At 44.7% G+C, this 16673-nt stretch overlaps 1 protein-coding gene across 3 annotated transcripts in view; it reads left to right on the forward strand.

Moving 5' to 3' along the window:
- The window catches only part of LOC146205331 (uncharacterized), a 121566-nt gene that overhangs the window by 38128 nt on the left and 66765 nt on the right, over positions 1-16673 (forward strand). For all 3 annotated transcript variants that reach the window (XM_084589974.1, XM_084589975.1, XM_084589976.1), the window contains exons 10-11: positions 6057-6336; positions 10856-11117. In XM_084589974.1, the coding sequence (XP_084446100.1) occupies positions 6057-6336; positions 10856-11117 (542 nt within the window). The remainder of the gene's footprint in view (positions 1-6056; positions 6337-10855; positions 11118-16673) is intronic.

The following is a 16673-nucleotide window of genomic DNA, read 5'->3' on the forward strand; positions in this document are numbered from 1 at the left end:
AACTTCATATTTTTTGCCAGCATGACTAGCCTTACGGAACTTTTCATTACGTTCTTATGGTACAATTTTAATAAGTCTTACAACGTTGCATTCAGGAAGAACTGAACTGTGGAGCTATGCTATTTTTGTGTTGCTAGGTTGAACATATCAAATTTAGGTGAGAGTAATGTCAGCTAATTATATTTAAAAATTATGAGGCATCGGCATAATTGGACATTTTTATATGGTAAAGCACTTGAGTGATAATATAAATAGCATAGCTCCACATGGCAGGTCTGGCAGGTCTTTGGCTACAGCTACATTTTAATCAGAGCCCAATAATATTGAGGGAAAGTGTCTTAAGGGGGGACACGGGTCTTTGGGACCAAAAAATGACAAAAAAACCGATTTTCTGAAAATGGCATTTTTGGAATCTGTGGCTATTAATCTACAAGTTCACCAATTTTCTTCTTCCAGAAGTCAGTATTTTCAGCATAATAACGAATTGAAATCATCGCGCGGGCTGAATTTGCGCAGCAGCAGACGATAAAACGGCACATTTTTCGTTGCGCGCAACTGCCGTTCCGCCGGACCGATCTTGGCCATGTTAGGCTCGTTTGAAAGAGCGCTTTCTGGGTTTCAATTTCCCGCCGCTAGCGCTTGTCTGCCCTCAATGGCCACTGAGAAAAATAACCACAAAGAAAAACGAAAACGCGGCATCTGATTCGCTGCTGAGCGCACGTGACTGCAACTGAGCCATCCGATTGGCTGATTCTATCGCACGTCGTCTGCTTGCGGCGGGCCAGCAGCCATTGAAAGCGTCCGAGACGCCATTTTGTTCTGAGTCGAGACCGAGGCGAGACGATGCCCCTCAGTAAATTCCGCTCGCGCCACAAATTCGGCAAAAAGAAGAAGAGTGCGCGCGGCGACAACTTTCGGAACCGTCCTGCGGCACCCGAAAGCTCCGAGGATGTGCAGGAGCCAGCGGCAAGTCAAGAAGTCCCCGCGGCCGAAATAGGCCTAGCGAGCTCGGCGGCGCCTACGCCCAGCGGACGCGTCCGCCACGACACGACGATGCTGCAGCCTTCGGACTTGATTGAAAAGAAAAGAAAAGCCGAAGGAATGCTGCAGGAGCTGGGTTCAACCGCAGCGACGAAGAGGAAAGCGGATTTCATCGCCACTTCTGACGCCCGTCTTCTTGACGCGACCGGCGGTTGCCGTGCGGACGATACGACGTTCACTGTTGTGAGTTTGGAGTCGCTGAACGAACTGTTGTCTGCTGTGAAATGTAAAGTGTGTGGCGGGGATGTCCATATTTCAAAAGGAAATCGTGAATATGGTCTAGCCGTTAAACTCTCTCTCGCGTGCGTGATTTGCGGGGACATTTCATCGGCATGGAGTTCGCCGCGCGTGCAAGGCAGCCAGAAGATAAATCCGTTTGCCGTGAATATCCTTGCTGCACGCGCGATGCAAAGTACCGGACATAGGCAAACGGCGCTGAATGATGTGTTTGCGGCGATGAACATATCTCATCGTGGCCTGCACACGAAAACGTGGCAGGACTACGTAAAGAGTAAGCTGACGCCCGCAGCAACACGCGCAGCCGAAGGAGTGTTGAAAGACAGCGCCCGTTCTGTTCGGCAACTCTATAACGAGTTGAACCTTGACAACCCCGGGAACATTTCTGTCTCTTTCGATGGTTCATGGATGACCCGGGGTCATTCATCCCACATCGGTGTCGGCGCCGTAGTAGAACTTTTTACTGGACTGGTACTTGACTATGTAGTTTTCAGTAACTTTTGTGCTGGGTGTGAGCGTGGGCCCAAAGAAGGTGACCCGTCCTATGAGGCGTGGAAAGAAAGCCACTTGTGCCAAAAGAACACGGACAAAAAGTCCGGTGAAATGGAAGTTCAGGCCGGACTTGTTTTGTTCGAAAGGTCACTGGAGAAACATGGCCTTAGGTACACGACCATGCTCTCAGACGGCGATAGCCGCACATTTCTTGCATTGCAAGAATCAGCTGTGTACGGCTACATCGAAATCAGCAAAGAAGATTGCACAAACCATGTGCAGAAGCGGATGGGAACGGCCCTACGCAATGCAATTGCCAAGCATAAAGGTGATGCAAAAGAGAGCTTGAGTGGCAAAGGAAAGCTGACAGGCGACCTTGTCACCAAGTTGACATCGTATTACAGCTGGGCCCTGAAGTCCCATGCTGGAGATGTTGGGGCAATGCATAAGGCAGTGATGGCTACCTATCATCACGTAACCTCCAATGATACCGTGTCAAATCACACCCTCTGCCCGACAGGCGCAAACTCGTGGTGCCGCCAGAATGCTGCTGCAGCCAAGGGAGAGCCTGCTCCCAAGCACAGATACAGTTTGCCACCACATGTGTGCAAAGCACTTTTGCCTATTTATGAGCGTTTGGCAGACCCAAAGCTGCTGGAGCGGTGCCAGCAGGGAAAAACCCAGAACAGTAATGAAAGCTTGCACTCCCTAATATGGTCACTCGCACCAAAGGAGCGCCATGCGTCACTGTTCTCCGTTCAAGCAGCTGTTGCAGAGGCTGTTGTCCGCTTCAATGCAGGAAACCTACAAGCATGCTCAAAAATACTGAGTGAGCTAAATATGAACCCTGGCGTCCAGAATATCAGGAGGATGGCTGAGAAGGACAGGCGCCGAACAGCCGAATCAGTACGCAAGCGTGCCTCTGCGGAAAACATGCATCGGGCACTGAAAAAGCGGCATTCTAGTCAGCCCAAGCAGTCAGATTACATGCCTGGTGCATATTAGCTGTCTGCAAGTGTAAATATGCATATATCTTTTCGAAATTTTGAATAAATTGTGCCTAGTTTGTTTTTTCCCATTTTCTCAAAACTCAAATTTTGGACACTTGGCTGGTTTAGTTCGTCGATATCTCTGCATCTAGGACAGATAGAGATGTAATTCCTTTTTCTACATAAAGCTGAAGGTGCAGTGAATGCAATGATCGAAACAGAATTCTTTATTCAAGCTTCAAAAATTTTTTATTTTGCCAAGTTAATTGAAGCATGATAGGCACGTCTTGAAGGACAACTTTCAAAGTGCAGCAAAATTGCTAATAAGGGTAAAATGGAAAAACTGCTTTGATCATTGCACTCTTTGGTCATTGTACTGTACCGCCATGCATTAAAAATGATGTTTTATAGAGGCGTTTTTTTTGCGCGGAAGTACTAATTAAATGAATAATTAATATTATTATCTCGGGAATTAACTGACATAGAGAAAAACAAGTTACATTTTTGAAATCAGCATAAAAATCTGAACAAGAGGGTATGATTTTATCAGGATTGGCTTTAAAATAATGAAAATAGCTCTAAGACCAGTGTCCCCCCTTAATCACCCATAAGAAATGACCTAATTAGACATCAATTATGTTTTCGTAGTATGAGAACTAATTGAGATATAGTAAAACAAATTATATTTTTGAAAACAGCAGGAAGAAATACATATACACACTAAATGTCATTGTGATATCTCTAATAATAAAAAAATTTGTTTTAAGAGATTCAGTGGTCCACGGAGCACAATACTGCCAGTTGATTCGGAGCTGAATCTTTGCAGTGGAGTTGTACCAGCGACCTTTGCTCACCCAAACCATGCCCACATGGGATCTTAAAATGAACATTGTGGCCGTACCGTAGCAGGACGTTCCGGATGGTGTCAAATGCACTGTACACATTACTATCTAAATTTTGCTTGCAGCATTCATTTTCGATGTAACGAAGGAGCATACTGGATATAGCGAAGGTAGTACTACCATCTGATCTGGATGTAAAAAAGTTGATATGCCAGATTAGTGCAAAATCTATTCGCTAGATTACGCTACTTGTATTCCATATTCAAGTAGCGTAAACGACCGCATAAACGACCACACTCCTCGCTTCTCGCTTGCACGTGATGATGGAAGGGGAACCAGGCACTAGACCATGTGTTTAAACGTTATATCGCCGCCACTGGACAGCTTTCGATGATAAAGACCAATGATTGCTTCGCGATGATAACTGATTGCTGCTTCAGTGTCAGCTTATTTTTTTGTTAATTTTGATACCATGCCTCAGGGTATAAAATGCTTATTTACAAATATAGCTGCAGGCCGGATTCCCGAAGGAAATCTACCAAGTGCCGTGGATAGGTGACCCTGACTTAATTTCCTTTGATTCTCATTCATACCGTCCAATATTACATCTTAAATTTTTTACTAAGTGTAAGGCTTTTTCTACATTAAGTGGCTACAAAATTTGAACTCATACTCCAAAATGCAGTTGTTTTTTTTCTGTGACCTGCTCCAAATTGGATTTTCCTGCTCCAAATTCCTACTTAAGCTGTTGCACCCCTGAATGTGCAACACAACCCTTCAACATCTGCTGCTGGTTAAGGGCTATCATTCTAGAGTCCTTTGGAACATGCTTTGAGAAGACCTACTACGGCAGATTTTTGAAGCTAGCAAAGTTTGCTGCTGTGAGCTCCATGCAAAAAAGACTCATTGGGCACTGCGTGAAAGCTTGGGTGAGCACCCCTCAGCCTCCCGCCCCACCCAGAACATTGACACAATGAATGTGGCCTAGCCCCCTCCCCCAGAGCAAATTATAATTTTCCTGATTTTTGATCTCACCAGGTAGGCAGTATGGAACACTTTATTCACAAAAATAACACAAATAGCTCAAAAACTGAGAATTCATGCACCTAATCATTTCCCCGCTCGTGGAATTGCAGCCTTGTATAGAAAATAAGATAACTTTTATGCACAAATAATTATTATTTAATCATCTGAAGCTGCTTTCACAATGATGAACTAACTGTAGCACCCTGTAGTACAGTGCAGTCCACGTAAAATGATATTGAGAAAACCGGACAATCCGATCGTTATTACTGATTATTGTTATATCTGGACCTGCGAAAAAAAAGGAAAAACGAAAAAAAAAGCACGCACCCACATATTTTCTCATACATGTAAGCTTGCTTGCCTAGTTACCAGCAATGAGTAAATAGGGTTGAACAATGCTAATCATCATGAAGAGCTCTAAACACATTATTACAGGGTACACCAATAGAAAATAACTTCAACATACTTTAAAAAATGTTGGAAATTCACGTTCGCTTAAGCGGCAGTTGAAGCTTGACAATCGCTTGAGCATCGCCGAGTGCCTGCACTGGCAACAGTCCTTTTTACGTGCACAAAACCAATCAGCGACTCGACGAACTGCAGGACTTCCCCAGCCTTGATCATTAAAAGTGTAGAGTGAGGTTGCCTGTATTTTTTCACGCGGTTTCCAACCTTGGAACTCTGCCAGAAATCCCAATGAATCTGCTGTTTCATTTCGAGAGCTATCGCGCCATCAATATGGTTGGCGCCATCTTCCACGGACACACAATCAGCGATGGTGATGACGATACGATAAGGCCGCAACCTCCGCGTGGTAACTGGCAACAGGCAGCGATTGCGATGATGATAGTGCTCATTTCCTAACCGCTTGCAATGGCACTCCGGATTTCTCCACGACAACCCGTTTTCGCTGCATATGTCGAGTTCTCACTTGTTCCCTTTTTAGTATGTTATTTTTTATTAAACATTCATGCAAATTTTTGTGGTAATCATCGGGTGGCAATAACGCTGTAATTGTATTCGATGTACCCCGATAATTGAGTGTTATATCTGGTTTATTCTTACATTGGGGCCAATGGGAAAACTGATAAGTCCCAAGAATTTGATCGTTATTAGCGATATCTTTGTATCTGGTATCGTTATAAATGAACTGCACTGTAAAACATGCCACCTTGATAGAGAAGTGAGAGCACCAGACAGCACTTCCTTGGCGCATCATGCAACCTAGCAACATCTATCTCTGTACTTTTGGTTTGGGAAAGTGATTGTTATTTCTAGGCATGAAATGGGGGGGGGGGGCCCTGCCATTCTTTCCAGCGGGGATTTCAGATGTTTCCAGCATCATTGACTTTCAGTGGTAGACGCTTCGAGACAAATCTTGAAGGACACCTTGCCATAGGGAATAATAATCTGTTATTCATTGATGCAGTGGGCAATGCTGTCGAAGTCTCTTGGGTGGTGAGGTACCGCAGGATGGGTGCAGTTCTGCACACGAACAGCGGCAGTGTTGCCTAGCAACAGCATCTGGTATGCCGTGCCCATTTGCGGAAACACGGCCTTCTACGCCAGAGCCAGCGGAAGAACCTTCCTCTACATCACCTGTGCCGACATCACCAGTGCTGCTTGGGGCTGCTTGGGGCCACGGGGGAGACACATGTGGCCCAGGGACAGATGAGGAGGAGTCAACTGAAGCTGACCTTCCCAAGAAGGCAAGCCTTTTGCTTACACATCAGATTGTCCTTGTATATTGCTGTGTCGCATACTATGCAGCTACGAGCCAAATTATAAAACGCTTACTATGCCATATGAGGGGCGCACCTTCCTTCGGTCAATTATTCAGTAAGCTTCACTCTTAGTGGGGCATGTTTAAGAATTTAATAAAGGAGGGAGTGCTGCTGTTAAGGCATCCTCACCGAGGTAAGGAGTAAGGAGCATTTTAAAGTTTTACCCTACATTAAGGCATAACTTTTTCTTTCTGTTCTGCATTATGGAATATTGCCAGGCCATTTGGTAGATGATTTCAAAAAAAAAAAAAAAGTGCTAACACACAGTGCTCAAGTAAAATATCTTGCAAGTTTTCATAATTGTCTTTTTCTAAAAGCACTTTGTGTCAACAGAGTTATCAAAGTTGAAGAATGATTGCTTGCCTCATTCTTTGTATCATCCTCTTAGCAGGTAGGAGGAGTGGGCTAAAATTATGGCGTGTATGTTCACTTCTGTTAGTTTGAGCTAAATAGGGGCAGATAAGTGGCCATAAACTGTGGAGCTTGAACTAAAAGGAGCTGCTTGTGTTAGATGTGCGGTGTACTAATGATGTTTCACTTTCTCATGCAGCCGTAGCTGGAAATTTATAATATATTTCTGGTTTCCAGATTGTTCCTTTGTTCCTTCTCTTTTTTGTGACTAATGAATGACTAAAAGTGTCTATTACATTGCAGCCATCCTGTTCTGGCTGCCACCTAGAAAACGTTCCACGTGTGTACTTTAAACTCTGACGAGCAGGACATTATAATAGAGCTTATATATTATTCCCCTTGCGTTTGCTAGAGTAGGGGAAGCTTTTGCCACTATCTTAAATAATCTTTGAGACGCAGTGCTATAGAGGCATTATGCCTACTCGAAATTTAACCCCCCCCCTCCCCCCCCCCCCCCCCCCTTAATTTGTTCAAGGCAAAAGCTTTAAATCTCTTTCAAGGACGCATTGTGAGGTGCAAAAATAAGATTGAATATGAAACATGGGTGAATCATGTTCACGCCAGGATTTGAACCGCCATTCTTCTGGGGCACAACTGAGCGTGCTAACCACTATTCTACGCAGACTTCCTGAGAATGAATCCGTAATTCTCCTTGCTAGGGTCAAGGCGCTGTTTCACATACTGTATTAAGGTGAAAACCTTGGATGCCTGTTTCAAGGTTGCATTGTAACCTGCCGTGGGGGTGCAGTGGTTAGGGCGCTTGACTGCTGTGCCCATGGATGCGGGATACATTCCCGGCCGCAGCAGCCGCTTTTCAATGGAGGCGAGAAGCCAGGCGTCCATGTGCTGTGCGATGTCAGTGCACGTTAAAGAATCCCAGGTGGTCGAAATAGCCGGAGCCCTTCACTGTAGCGTCTCTCATAGCCTGAGTCGCTTACCAAACCTAAGTTGCATTGTGAGGTAGAGAAAAAGAAATGGAGCACACCGGGAAAGGGAAACAGCAGCAAGGGTCCTGAGAAAGGGAGACTGAGCGCATTCAGGGAATCGAGGGAAATGTCAGCGGCGGCGCTCGTGGCATCTGCAGGCTTGCAGCGCGGCTCGACCACCTTTATACTCGCCACATAGGCTCAGAGCTTCATTCCACACTGCTGTGGCTGACGATAGACCAGGCTGTAGTCACAGGTGGGAAGAAAAAAGAAAGTACACTACGGCGTAAGAGGCTAGAGCAGCTCAAAATGCCATTCATCATAACCACCGCTGGGAAATGGATTTAGCAGATACGTGCCGAGGTGATTGAAGTGCGTTCTGGCAGTGTGGGATGTCCTAAGAGTGTAAAAAAAAAGATGCATAATACTTAACGAAACGTCCAACAAAGGTTTTGCTTTCACATTCTTAGAAAGTTCCAAGCATCTTCCATATTTCTTTTTAATTTGTGTCAGTCGTGCTGTTATACTATCAATATTCTGTGTTGTTTTGTGGCACATAGGCAACTTAGGCCGTCATGCGCCAAGAGTAATTTCGATATTCTGCTGTATTTATTAATACAAGCTCTAACTGTTCTGGGGTAGGGGTGGCGGTGGAAAACATTTAATGAAGGAGTAAGAGCGTGTAGACCCAAAAGAGCCCTGTACATAAGGGGAGTCCTTAGTCCGAGACCTCGCTGGACAAAGCCGCCTCCTTTGCCCATTTGGCCAGAGCCTGTTGGGACTCTAGTGATGAGCAGCTGAGCAGGGCCGCCTCCCATGCCTCAGAGGGAAGAAGGGATAAGATTCTATTGACATGTAGGTTTCTATTGGCATGCTCAAATCATGTGAGATATATATTCGAAGTCTCCTTACAGTGTGAGCACCACTCATATATCTTGGGATCAAAATGTCTTGCTATTGCAGGACTGAATGCAATCATAAGACTTATGACAAGTCTGTGAGCATTAGGTGGCCGGCGAGGTCTCACCGTTAGCCTACCGCATCCTAAGCCAGGCTCTGAGGGAATCTGATTCCTCTCCCAAATGCATCATTTACGCTCTGGGCCATCAAGGTCTATGAGGCAACGAAGCCTCTGATGCGGCTGCCTGAGCGCTTACTTACCGAGCTCTTCACACAGATTCCTCCAGCTCTGAGCCTAGACAACTGCTTCAGTGGTTTTGCGAAATTCTGATTTACTATTGCAAGCAAACGGGCTGAGTAAGGCGGATGAACGAAGCCTAAGGCACCTACAGACCAACTGTTCAGTGCAGCCACAGCCAAGAACAATGAGTGAATGCAGTGTTTTCTTTTGTGATATCAGTGCTGTCTTAAGAGTTCAGTTCAGTTCAGTTTAGTCATTCAGTCGTGTCCGACTCTTCGTGACCCTATGGACCATGTGACGCCACGCTTTCCGGTCTCTCACTATCTTCCTAACATCACATAACTTCATCTGCAGTGCCTCAAGGATGCCATCTAACCAACGCGTTCGGTGCCTACCCCTTCTCCGGCGACCCTCAACCTTTCCCAGCATCAAATCTCTCCAGCGACTCCTCTCTTCTCATCAGATGACCAAAGCAGCTGAGCTTTAACTTTAAAATTTGACCCTCCAATGAGCAGTCAGGGTTTATGGTCGACAATATCGACTGATTTGATCTTCTGGCAGTCCAAGGAACTCTCAAGAGTCTTCGCCAGCACCACAATTCAAACGCGTCAATTCTTCGGCGGTCAGCCTTTTTCACAGTCCAACTCTCGCATCCATACATCACAACTGGAAAGACCATAGCACGAGTTATACGGATCTTGGTTGGCAGACTAATGTCTCTGCTCTTTACTAGGCGGTCAAGGCTAACCATTGCTCTCTTTTCCAGAAGCAGGCGTCTCCTAATTTCATGGCTGCAGTCTCCTTCCGAGGTAAACTTGGAGCCCAAGAACAGAAAATCTGTCACAGCTTCCACTTCTTGTCCATTGATGCTCCAGGACTTGATAGGGCAAGACGCCATGATTTTTGTCTTTTTAATGTTCAGTTTAAGCCCAAACTTCTCGCTCTCTTCTTGTACGCGGATCAGAAGTCTCTTGAGTTCCACTTCACTTTCTGCCATTAAAGTGGTATCATCCGCATATCTAAGGTTGTTGATACGTTTTCCAGCAATCTTCACTCCAGCTGAAGACTCGTCCAGACCGGCCTTCCTCATGATGCACTCTGCATATAGGTTAAATAGGCAGGGCGACAGTATGCAGCCTTGCCTCACTCCTTTCTCGATCGGAAACCAATCAGTAAGACCATGCCCAGTTCTGACTGTGGCCTCTTGCCCTTCATACAGGTTCCTGAGGAGATATTACAACTGCATGCTATAACACAGTTGGCGTAGCAAAGGCTTCCGTGTGTGAACGCACTTGGTCTCCCACGCATTGTCTGCCACTGCCAGTGCTTTGCTTTTGCTCCTCCACTTTTTGCTGCTTCATGTTACACACTTCCTGGCCTTATGCCTGTCCACTGCAGATGGATAGCTCTTTCACTGCCTTGCTTTTCTCATAAGTACACACCACCTGCTTTCCATTTTATAGCCATTTTCTATTCCCTATGGGCTTTGCTTTTTGGATTTGTCTTGCAGATCAGAACTATTTTTGTAGAGATGTTTTGAAGAGCAAAAAAAGTGAAACCTATAAATGCATTTTGGTTCCAAATGTTACACAAGGTGCATTTTGAATTGCTATTAATCCTCTCAAAAGAAGCCGTGTGAGGTATCCAAGGCTCGATGCTATAGCCCTAACGTGAATTGCAATGGCCATGTTGTTTTCGTTCATACTAAGCAAGTGTTTGTTGATGCCTGGGCTGTGCAGACATAATAGCGGGCTCATTCTTACTTCAACTCTGTGTATATTGAACACTGTACTTGACCCTGCATAGTTTCACTCTTATTTGAGTTTAAAAAGAAATTCAAAACAAAATTCACACTTGATTACAAATTCACTTGAGCTTTCATTGTGAAAAGAGCGACGAGACTTGCATGTTTGATTTTTGGCAGTCTTGAATCAGGTGAACTTTGTGGCTTACATTTTTGCTGCAGGCTACAGACACATGTGAGTGCCATGCCTGTACACAAATGCCATGGAACCCTCAGTCACTTCTGCAGTTATATGGCACGCGTTCAGTCAACATTGACATTGACTTGGACGCACTGGACGCTCTGCCCCCGCTGAGAAGCTGGGAGGATAGCCCCTTCAAGTCAAAGCACACCAGTACTTCTGACCTGTTGTCCGAATCAGTACCTCCTGATACCGCATCGCCCCAGAGCTCTTCAACCCCTGCACGCCGCCACTCCGAACCTGGTGAGTGTGTGTGGCTTCTTTATCTTGTGCTGCTCTGGGTTGCTTGGTCATGTCAAAGGATTTTTGTTAGTCTTATGCTGAATTGAACCCCTTATATTTGCTAAATGATGCGTTTAATAAAAAAAAAAAAAAACATTGTGATATTTGTGATAGCAAACTTGTGTACTTGCAAGCGGATTCATAGTTTCATATCTGTTGGTTTGGGATATAATGAGCCTGAAAAGGATTACTAACTAGTTGAGTGTGTTAATGAGGTATTTACTCGCATAATACTCGCACATTTTTTCACAGAAAATTGATGTGAAATTGGGGGTACGATAATTATGCGAGGAAAAATATCGGGCAAATGTTTTGGAGCGCTAAAAGCAAATTTAAATAGGTGTGAATCAGTATTCTTACGCCAGCTATTGTAAATAGAACCAAACTATTACATTCAAGCAGAACTTTATTTGCCGCACGCAACTCGTCATCATTCCTCGCGTTTCGTGGTATAATGTTCAAAGCAGACCATACAGTTGTACTCTTGATCAGAGTCTTGATCCGAGTCCGTGTCAACACTGCAATCGCTGCCTCCAGTAATGTACCACGCAGAACTCGTTGACCCTGAAGTACTTGCTGGCAGCGCGGTTGCCATGCTGTAGCGCGCACTCGATAGTTTTTAGCCTAAAAGCAGCTGTACAGCTTGCATACTGCCCCATTTCGATGCAGCACCAAGAACTTGGTAGATGTTGGCACAAAATAAGTAACACGGATTGAACGAAGGAACAATGACGAGACACGAACACACCTCTCAAAATGGCGGAAGCAGAACATAAACGACAACTCAACGAGCATAACCTATGATGATGATCATATACTCTAGCATGCTATCACCGCCTAGTAGCGCACGCACTCAACTTGGCCAGCTAGTTGCAGTAGCACTCCAAAGATGGCGCTTGCTACTACTAGCAGACGACTCTCACGATGGTAATTTTGTTGGTGCGATGATTATGCGAGTAAATACAGTATAATAATATACAGTAGAACTCCGATATGGTAAAGCGAAACTGAAGTCCCAGTTCATCTTCCATAAATGACTACATTTTTTCTCCTTTGTAGTAAAGACATTTTTAGTAAAAATCGGTTATAGTAAAGTGCGCCTGGCTGCGGCAGCCTACTTTCCATGAAATGACATCGCCGCGCACGCCTTACCTCAGATTGCCAGATAATTTTTTTATTTTTGAAAAAAAAAAAAATAAAACCCAATAAGATTTTTTTTTTTTTTTTTTAATTTGCTTTACCACGAGGCATGCCAGCTCTGACAATAAGCCAGCTTTATGTAGGCCTTGAAGCCATGAGAGAAAGCATGTGACGCGCAGGAAAAAGAAAGTAAAGCTGGCTACGAATGTGGAAAGAAGGCAGCACGGTCCGTTCAGAAATTGAAAAAAGTAAAAGTGAAGCAAGCTGGGAAGGGAAGAAATGGCTGAACATTCGCAGCACTCTGCAGTGTAAAGCACAAGGCAGTGGTCGAAAGAAGTGGAGGCACGGCATGTGCGGTTTTGTTGTGCCTGACTGTCGCGTGCATTTCTCGTTGACTCTTAAATGACAGAAACAGCGGAAGACTGCCATGTTCATGCAAGGCTTTGGTTTCGTATGAAATGAAAAAAGGCGCAAAACTGAGGAGCAAGCTGCGAAAAAAGAAAAAGTCTCAGTAAAGAACCAGAAATCACCTGGAGAAGTCTCCAAACTCCTTCCCTTATCAACATGGCCATGGTAGTCTTTTTCCATATGTTCCCAAATCAGTTTTCTCCCAAATGCACGTTGTGCAATAAGGAAGCTACCCTCAATTATATACTTTGGGGATGCAAGGAATATTCCCCCCTTCCATGATTGGGAGAAATTCTGCATCCACACGAATGGGAGACACTGCAGCTTGAACCCAAATATACAAGACCAGATCCTAAAGCACACCTATGAGGTCATCAGTAGGCTCAACCCGCTGGCCATCTAGTAAGGCAGTGTAACCCAGCCCTGTATAAATGTCTATCTAAATAATGGATTCTTCTCTCTTTCTCAGTGGCAAAGCAGAAAATGAGGGGGGGGGGGGATGCAAGGAAGCAAAAAAAAAGAAATGGAGCTTGGACAATTTTTGAGATACCCATCAAATGAAACCCTCATAAACTTCAAACAGGCAAGAGCTAAAGCTCGATACATTAGTCGCAATGCCGAGACGAAATTATATATCTTCCACATATCGTTACATCACATTGAAAAAAATGTAGGAAATTCGTAAACTGAACAGCAGCTTCTCTCCTCTCACAATTCCATTTCTGGCAGCTCCTGGCACACAAACAAGCACAGAAGAAGAGGCAGACATTTTAGATGGATATTTTCCACAATCTGAAGTTCTTTGCACTGTACAAAATTTATTATAAAATATAGAACTGTCAAAAAACAAAAACATTTAGCAAGTGGAAGTGCAGATGAACCATGTGATAGTTTAAAGCTCCAAGAAATTACTCTAAAAGTAAAAAGGCAGCAGCTGGCCTTGATGAGATACATTGCTCGTACATCTTTCCACACCCTCTGTAGAGGCAGTTACGAAATTTTTCAATAAAATATGAGTATCCGGAAGCATTCTTGAAACCTGGAAAAAAAGCTATTATTGTGCCATTCCTGAAGCCAGGGAAGCTGCCAGCCTCCCCTGGTAGTTTTAGACCCATAGCTCTCACAAGTTCTTTTGCAGAATTTTTTTTAACTATCAGGCTAGCCTTTGTCCTTTAGTTCTGGGAGCTTATTCACCAATGTGGTTTTGAAGAAAGCATGTTCTACGACTGACCATTTGGACTGACCATGTTCTACGACTGACTTAGCATATTTGGATATCCAAGATTTGATTTTAAACTTCCTAAATAACTTCCTGTAGAATTGTTCATTTGATATGTACCTAGGCTGAATGTTTTCGAGAAGCTTTGTTTGGAGAATAGGGTGCCTCTAGCAGGGTGCGCACAGGTGCTTGAAAACCTTGAATACCATTGAATTACGGAAGTCTGTTTTCAAGGCCCACCTTGAATGTATGACTGGTCCTTGAAGATTCTTGAATTCCTTGAATACTAAATTTGAACTGGTGTTTTTCGTCATGAAAACGTTTTTGTTGCTAAACTTTTATTCTTGACTGAGTTCTGAATGAACTGCGGGGAAGGAAACGTATCGATTTTTAGCCTATTTAGCGCATTCTCGTTAGGCGGCTGGCAACACTGCAGTGGGCGCGCGGCTGCGTCGTCATAGAGTTCCTTACACTAACTAGAGGGAAAGCTGAGGGCGCTGCACTTCAGCCACCATGGGCGCGCTAAGAATCATGGGCCGGTGTGCTACTTGTTGCGGGACAGTCGGTTTTTCTCGGGTACGTGGAGTGGCGTTACTGCGAAGTTTCTTTTTTCGTCATCATCATCATTTGAAGGTGCGTACATAGACCGCGAAAGCCATAGTAGCGAAGGCGCAAAAGCAGACGTCGCCAATAAATGGTTTCTGTTTCCCGAAATGCCACTAAAAACTTTCTTAAGTGATTGCACAACCATAAATATTTTCATAACGTTTTTTTATTTCAAAGTTTGCCTATTAAGTGTGAAATTTTGGTATTTGTGCTGCTCAAAACTAAGCCAATAGGAGAAAGAGCCATCGCTTATATTGGATAAATCTCACACTGGCATTCTGTTTCTCTCTCTTTTTGTAATTTATAGTCACAATATTCAATGTTAGGACATTATTTATGGTATAACAACGTTTATCTTTGCATTAGTTTTGGCCAAAAGTTGTAGTTCTGCGCTCGATGCTTTGAGCGCCCATGGTGGCTGAACTGGCCGTCTGGTAACTCCATGTAAACGCCCATAGACGGCAGCACAGCTTTCCCTCTAGGTAAGAGTAAGGAACTCTATGTGCGTCATCCCATCGCTATCGCATCGCCATCACTCACCGAGCCCAACGTTTTTAGATAGGTTTACCGAGCCGTGCGGCCGTGTCTACACTGGCGTTGCCCTAGTGCTTGCATTTTTGGAATGAGCGTGGCTTCTGCCTGTCAGCGCACGTGACATTTTCATATGTGACACAATGCCCGGAAAGAGCAAGTTTCAGGCTACGTGGCTCCACCATGCCGAATACAAGCAGTGGATTGCGCCTGATACAACGAGTCCGCATCGGGCTAAGTGCAAGCTTTGCGGTAAAACTGTGGATGTGACTGCCATGGGTGAATCCTCTTTAAAAAGTCACATGAAAAGCGGCAAGCATATTGGCGCAATGAAGGTAGCGCAAGGGAGCGCGTTGAAAAGGTACCCGACGCCGGTCGCGGTAGAGCAGTCTACTAGCGCGTGTTCCTCGCAGTCGCCAAGCCAAAACGATGCTTGCAAAGCGCACGAGCTTGTCACTGATGCTGAAATTCTTTGGACTCTGAAAGTTGTGACATCCCACTTTTCGTACCGGTCGTCATCCCAAGCAGGGGAGCTATTTCAGCGCATGTTTCCGGACAGTGAAGTGGCAAAGGCGTTTTCTTGTGGTGAAAAGAAATGCGCCTATATGACGTGTCACAGTCTCAGGCCTTTCTTTCTTTCAGCATTGCAGCGAGAAATAGAACAGTGTGAATTCTGTGTCGTACTGTTTGACAAGTCGGCAAATGACTTAGCAAATGGATGTGCACGTGAGGTGTTGGGACTCTGCTCACCAAGTGACGACCAGGTATTACACCTCCGTTTTTATGGGGCATTCCACAGCCAATGACATTCAGGAAAAGTTGCTAAGCGCCCTCGAGCCTTCGAGACACGGTGCTGGCCGAGTACACGGAGCTCCTGCACGAGCAGAAACATCAGCTTAGACAATTTGACAAGTGCACTGACAGACTGGATGAATTTTACCCTGATCTCTTGAAGTTCAGTTCAACCTACTCGAAGTTGTGGAGCATTGTGAAACTTCTGCTTGTCCTCAGTCATGGCCAGGCAACTGTCGAGCGTGGATTTAGTGTAAACCGACAGGTGTGCGTTGAGAATCTGAAGGACCTTTCATATGTTTCACAACGGATCGTGTGCGATGCAGTTGAGAAAGCAGGTGGTGTTCTAAACATTCCAATCACCAAGGAACTGAGGATCGCTGTGTCAGCTGCAAGGCAAAAGTATGGAGCATACTTGGAAGCCCAGAAAAAGCAGGACCTTGAAGCTTCAAAGCAGAGAAAAAAGCACTGCATTGAGGAAGAGCTTGATGCAATGAAAAGAAAGAAAAAGAAGCTGGAATTGACAATTGATGATCTCATGGCATCTGCAAATGCCTATGCTGATAAAGCAGAGGCAGAAAACAATGTGACACACATTGTAAAGTCCAATAAAGACGGCCAAAGACAAGAGTGAGGAGCTACACGCCATCAAGCTCCAAATTCAACAAAAGCTGCTGGAGCTCCCCTGAAGTAGCCCTGAGGAGCTGCTTCCTAAGGATTTTTTTGTTTTGTGCAGTTGAAGCAGTGGACAATATTTTGTGAGGGTATAGGAAATAACCAACAATTTTATAAAACCAATTTTTTACTTTTCTGCGGGATAT

The sequence above is a fragment of the Amblyomma maculatum genome, chromosome 1 (genome assembly GCF_055883805.1).
Source record: "Amblyomma maculatum isolate TAMU_Amacu chromosome 1, ASM5588380v1, whole genome shotgun sequence".
Taxonomy (NCBI): Eukaryota; Metazoa; Arthropoda; class Arachnida; order Ixodida; family Ixodidae; genus Amblyomma; species Amblyomma maculatum.